Genomic DNA, 6,540 nt, shown 5'->3' with positions numbered 1-6,540 from the left:
ATAAATGTCATTAAATCATTGATTGTCGTCACAACACAAACAATTGTGTATTAACTTCTGTTTAGTTTGTTTAATGATTAAAATAGGATCTCGATTCTTATTTATAACTATTATGATGCATTAGTATGTAGGAGTATCCGCATTACATAATTGAAATGTCGTTAGCCATTTGTTTTTTAAGAGCAATCTGTGGCATATCACTTATATGCCCACTTGCTCAGTTTCCCTTGAATAGTTCTTTGTGTGTTATTCCCTACTCTGTTGATCCTCTAAATGATCCTCTAAATGATCTTCCGTTGAGTGGACCTTGGAAGAAGTCAATTTTAGATACAAGTAGTGGTTCGATATAGTTCTAAGATTGATATCCGGATTTACACTCACAAAACTTGGCAGACAACTCATCCATACATCAATTGGGATTGGAAATCCAATCTGTTTGCATATCAAACAGACTATAAAATGTGTTCCTGAAGATTGACCTCTCAAGAAATCGACTCTTTTGGCTATCGATCGGTCGGTCAACATTGTAGGAAAACACGATCCTTTCTTGGGTGGGGAGGACTTTGACAATGTCATAGTGGAGTATTTGGTGAGTGAGATCAAATGCATTCATGGGATTGATGCTACAATATAATCGCCAAGTTAGCTGTCCAAATGCTTCGTCAAGCAGCTGAGAAAGCTAAGGTAGGACTCTCATCTAGATTTGAAATTGACATCGATTTGTCTTTCGCTACTGCTGATGTATCAGCCAGAAAAGATATATGTACGATTTACACTTACTAGATCAAGGTTTGAGAGCTTGCAATCCCCTTCAAAAAATATTAGAAAAACATAAACCCTTCAAACAAAATATGCAATGAATCATTAGCTATCAATATACATATATTATTTATTCAAGTGGACTTTAGGTTTTTGAGTAATTAGCTATCTATGCAGCAAGTCCGGCCATAGGCCGGGCCAAATGGCTAGTTTAATCTTAATTAATGAGCATCAAGTCTTATGTTAGTTTACTCGCATGTAATACAACGTCAACATGGTTTTTTCTACCTACTTAGATCCACTGAAAGAAAGAACATACTATACGTTTAATCCATTGAAAGAACATACTCATTCTTTCAACTTCTAATTCTTATATTGTGCATTTTTCTACTCAGTAATCCATTGAAAGGTTTCTGTCCCACCTTCGTCATGATTTCTCTTTTATGCGTAGTTCCGTTTGATAGAATGCCACAACTGCGACATTGCTATTCAATATGTTCTTGGATTAAGAAACACAATAGTCTCTCTTTTTGCACTTTGTTATTTAACATATTTGTCCCATCTCTTGTTCCTGCTTCAAGATGTTGGTTTTCCAAATATAATTGTGTTGAGTATCTTTCTGATGAATCTCCAAATCTACCTACACAACATATTGTTATTTTTTCTTCCAACAAATCTCTATTTAGTGTGTATGTACTATCTTAATAGTCCTTTTCTTAAAATCGTTACTGGTAAATTATTACCCATTCTTAACAACATTCTTGATCATTTTTTACTCGAGAAAGTGGAAATTTGATTGCTTTACACAAGTCATATATGTCTCCCACTTCCTAATATGCTAAACTAATTATGGAAAGGGATACCTAAAGATTATTTATAATCATGAAATGTCAAAGATTATTTATGGTTTGCTATATTTCTGGAAAAATGATTGAAAAGAAGAGACGGGTCCCTTTCTAAAAGGAGTTTTTCAATCTACGAAATCTTTTTAGATTTGGTTAAACAGTTGGTCACACTTATCTTGTTGATCCTAGATGAAGTACGTAGATGTACCATTCATAATTTCACATTACTCCACTTCTTAATTACTTGAGGTTACCAAAAGAGAAGTGTCATTTTTTTTAATAAAACTCCTTTTGAACTCTTAATCAAGCACCTTGTTAGCAATTTGGTATATGACAAAAATACGGCACGAGAATAATTCAAGAATTATTCGGTGACTCGAAAAAATGGTACAGTTAAATATTCGGTCAAAAATTCACAATAGGATAATTATGCGGTGTTTAATTATTACACATTTTGAAGGTTTGGTTGTAAAAATTCAGAAGTAAAAAATTTCGTGATATTATGTTAGTAAATATTAATAATAGTTGTCAACTTGTCATTTTCTACAACATAACAAACATATCAAAGCAGTTTAGCAACGAAAATATTGAAACCAATTGAACGGTCCACATAAGTACCTATATTTATTTGCTCACAATTTAAATATTACCAAAAAAAATATAAAAACAAAGCTTCTGGATTAATTTATTATTAAGGATGTAAGAGTGGGGGACTTAAAGTAAAACTGAGGACATAAAATATTTAAAAAATAACAAAAATGCAACTGAATTTTCATTTATTTTTTTTAATGCCAACAATTACTGAATTTTTAAAAAATTTGTCAAAAACCGTTTTATATTTTTCAAGGCAAAAAATAATGAATTATTCTAAATCTTTCAAACATTCGGAAATATTAAATATATAACCCTTTAAATATTCAATTCACAAATAATTCGACGAATTGCTAACAAGAATCAAGCATGAATTGGTCAACTTTCAATTTTCATAGCCGTAGGGTATTGGAATATTGGATGCAAGAAGAATTTTGTTAATACAAATACTAATTCTAAGTTAGAAAAACATGTACACCAAGTATATGACCCAAATGAAACTGTGAATAGACTATGATTTAAGGCGTTGATGATGCGCCAACCACCCAAATGGATTATAGATTCCATGGAGTTAGACTTTAAAGTGAATATTGACCATAATTAAATGGAGAAAAAAATGTCACCAAAGTCAGAAAATTAAAGCCAATGGAGCGGCATAATCATTTCTTAGATTGAAATACACCTAGTCTTTCTCCATTAACTCAAACAGATATGAGTACAAACATTTCACAAACTACATGATAGAGGCTAGATACATACGCTCTCTTCGATCAAACAAATGGTAGAGTGTAATATGTATGAACTCCATGTTATAGTGACTCCAAAGTTACTCCACTCCGAAAAGTGAACTTACAAGATGAATTGAGGGCTAATTTTTTGTGGAAAGATACATCACATAATGAATTACACCTCTACAAAAAAATCAACTCAATTGAATATGTTTAACTTTGTCAAAAGTTATTATGAAATTAAAAAAAAAAAAAAAAAAAATAAAAAAAATAAATAAAATTATTCCCTATTCTAATCGATTTTTGACGAGGTTGTACATTTTTAAATGAACCAATTTTTTGTGAGAATGATATCTATTATGTGGAGAACATCTCCACTAAAAATCAACTTCTAATTCATTATATTTAGTGGTGGAGTAACTTTGGAGTCACTTTAAATAGAATTCATATAACCGTACCATGTATAAAAGATCAAAGTCCCATGTATAAAAGATCAAAGTATAGAATATTGAGTATTCACTACTAAAACATAAGGAGACGAAAGCAGTTTAAACCCTCATACAAAAGAATACAAGAAAAAATACTCAAGGTTTAGCTGGTTTAAACACCAAGTCCGTACACAAAAACTAATCAATGAAACACTAACAGGTCACGCAATTGTGACGAACACTTGAGCTACATTATTAAATCCACTACATTACCGGTCTTGTTCTATCATTTTCTCTAACCTTGATTTGACTTTAAGCCTGTACACATTAAAACTTGTGAATCATCAAAATCAAGGGGCAAGGTGACTTTTAGGAGAGAAAATACGGAGAGGTGAGAACATTCCCATGTACCGCGGTGTAGCCAAACCATCAATTGACCGATATTCAGGCATAATATGACCGTCCTTTTCCATCCGATGCCTTCTATCGGTTCCAATCCGACCGCTAAATGTCCCACATTTCACAAACTTACCCAACCAAGACCTCTTCCTCGGACTCTTGTGTGTTCCATTCATTTGCTCTATCAAATACTCTTGCACTGCAGCTATACCCTGCTCCACGGTATCCATGCGAGGGGACACAAGTGGATTTCCTTCTGCACTGAGCTTCTCGAGCTTCATTAGACATCCGATCGAATTGGGCAAGATCTTGATTTTGTTGTAACTAACGTCTAATTCGATGAGGGACAATAAAAGGCCTATGGAATCCGGTAGGGTGGAGAGGTACTGAAAATTTTGGCTAATGTTTAAAATTTCGAGGTTGATCATGTTTTCTAGGCCTTCTTCAGGTAAGGACCTCAGACAGTTAAGACGTGCGTCTAGTACGCGCAGATTTGTAAGGTGTGATGTGGAATAAGGAAGAAAGTCAAGTTTGTTTGAGTTCACCGATAGCTTTCGAAGGTTGACTAACTCGAATCCAATTGTGTCAGGTAGCTTCTTTAATTTGTTGAAGTTTGCATTCAGTTCTTCTAGGCACCTGTGCATAGACTCGGAGTTAAGTTGAAAAAAAAAAAAATTGGTTACTTTTTCTCTACTTTTTTTTATCGGTAATCATTCCAAAGTCCAATCTGCAATTCTGCATGCATCAATAGAAGAAAATGCAAATTATTTAATTTTTGAAAAATTCACTACGTAGGACAATAAGGAATTTTTTAATAACATGATGATTATATTTTTAGTAATTAAATTATGATGATGATGATAGATGATTACATGATGTTGTTATTGTGAGAACATAAGTGCTCGTTGTTGAACCCTGACCATTCTACGGCGTACGTCCTTTTTGTGAGCGTATAAGTACTCATTATCATGGGACATAGCTCTATGACTCTATCAATTCTGATTTTCTATGTCGATATTGTGTAGACATATATAGTGCTCATTTTTTAATCTTGATTTGTCTACTTTGTGTGTTTGGACATTAAAATCAACGCACAAGTTTGATTTTTCAGTGATGTGCCTATCAGCCTATCAAGTCTTTAGTGCATGTGTTGCAACGCACTTGTCACTTGGTCCAGTGTGAACTGTGAAGAAAAGAAAATTGAAATAGCGTGTATACCTGCAATTCTCAATAGCCTTGGGAAGTGACTCCAATAAATTTCCAGATATATTCAAGACTTTGAGCTTGGATAAACACCCTACAGAATTGGGGAGTGTTTTGAGTTGGTTTGAGTGAATATCCAACACCACCACGTTTAGCAATCTTGCCATCAAAGATTCCGGTATATTCTGCAACATGCATCATTAATTTTGTAATAGAAAAGTAAATAAGCAGATCAGAGAGAGATAAGATCGTACTTATTAAGAAGATTCCAACTTATCACACAAATTCCAATGGCTTATATGGCAGAGTAACAGAGTTTGTACTATCTCCATTAATTTGCCTGCTGTAAAAAGATAAAGCTCTACTATTTATGGGCGGCCTGGATTAGTAAATTTAAAGAAACGGTTTATCAGCACAGCCTTTCATTTTCCGTTTTTTTTTTAATTTGATCATCATCTGAAATTCTGAACTTTAAAACATTCCCTAGAAGAACAAAGCAGCTCACCTCTCTTCGATCAGTAAATTAATTTAGTACACACAAAAAGAAGATAAGAAAATATCTTATCGACGCTAAACAGAGTGCATCAACAAAATATAGTTGTTGTATATCTTTTTATTTGAAGTAGGACTACGGCTGCGTTTTAGCTAAAGAGTACGTGATTGATATATATATATATAATTATATATTGCCTGAAAAATGTACATACACATATATAACTCTTAAGCATCTACAAATTAATTAATCTAAAAGTATCTTATACCAATGGGATTAGACAACTTTTATTTAGAATTAATTAGCACAAAGTGATGGGAAATGAACAGAAAGATCGGAAGAGAGAAGAAGCATATATTTTTCTTGGGAGGCGGAGAAATAGAACAGAAACAAGAAGATAAAAACTTGAATCTTGTATGGACAAAATAGTACCTCAAGATTGTTACTAGAGAGGTCTAACTTGCTTATCAATGTTAGATTAAGAGAAGAACATGGCAAAGAGTCCAAAGACAAACCACTCAAATCAATTTCCTCCAACTTTTGATCATGATCTCCGAGAGACCTTCTCTTCCTATCTTTTTTCTTTGGTTCCATTCTGATTAACTCTTGTGGCTCTTCATACATCATTTCTGTTTATTTTTTGCTCTCCAACATGAAAATATGAGAATGATGATAGAGGTCTCGTGATGATATGACCATTTATAATAGAAAAGAGTCGAGTACGGGAGCTGTACCTTTGTTAACAACTATAGACACGTATGAGCGACGTTGAGAAAATGAGAAGTACGAACCGTAATAGCTCTTGTTGCGTGGCCACGTTTCCATCTTAGCCTCTTAGGCCTCATTATATAAAGTCAAAGTTTTAATCTTTTTGTCTCCTAGGCTGTTTCTGAAATTTCGGCTACGGCTGGACGTACAAACTTTTGCCTGTTTTGGTCCACTCCAATGCCTTTATCTAGAGCTCCTGGAATTTAGCAAATGCAAATCACTTTATAAGCACCTTTTTTTTTTTGGTAATAACTAATTTTTTATAAGCACTTTATATGTTCTCAAAATGTCGAAAGTGCTTATATGCATGGTTCAAAAGCTCCGAT

General features: G+C 33.5%; 1 protein-coding gene across 2 annotated transcripts; it reads right to left on the bottom strand.

Moving 5' to 3' along the window:
• Nucleotides 1–3,409: 3,409 nt before the first annotated feature.
• LOC147509080 (plant intracellular Ras-group-related LRR protein 6-like) lies at nt 3,410–6,213 on the bottom strand. 2 transcript variants are annotated; one of them, XM_086601374.1, is made up of 3 exons: nt 5,879–6,213; nt 4,969–5,138; nt 3,410–4,386 (listed from the first exon to the last, which is right to left on the bottom strand). In XM_086601374.1, the coding sequence occupies exons 1-3, from the start codon at nt 6,071–6,073 to the stop codon at nt 3,702–3,704; spliced, it is 1,050 nt and encodes a 349-aa protein (XP_086457500.1). In that variant the 5' UTR covers nt 6,074–6,213; the 3' UTR covers nt 3,410–3,701. The 2 variants fall into 2 exon arrangements, with proteins under 2 accessions (XP_086457500.1, XP_086457501.1); XM_086601375.1 differs by having other exon boundaries at nt 3,410–4,485; nt 5,879–6,193.
• Nucleotides 6,214–6,540: the final 327 nt, after the last annotated feature.

The sequence above is a fragment of the Coptis chinensis genome, chromosome 3, assembly GCF_015680905.1.
Source record: "Coptis chinensis isolate HL-2020 chromosome 3, ASM1568090v1, whole genome shotgun sequence".
Classification (NCBI taxonomy): Eukaryota; Viridiplantae; Streptophyta; class Magnoliopsida; order Ranunculales; family Ranunculaceae; genus Coptis; species Coptis chinensis.
This window is presented reverse-complemented; position numbering and strand designations above follow the sequence as displayed.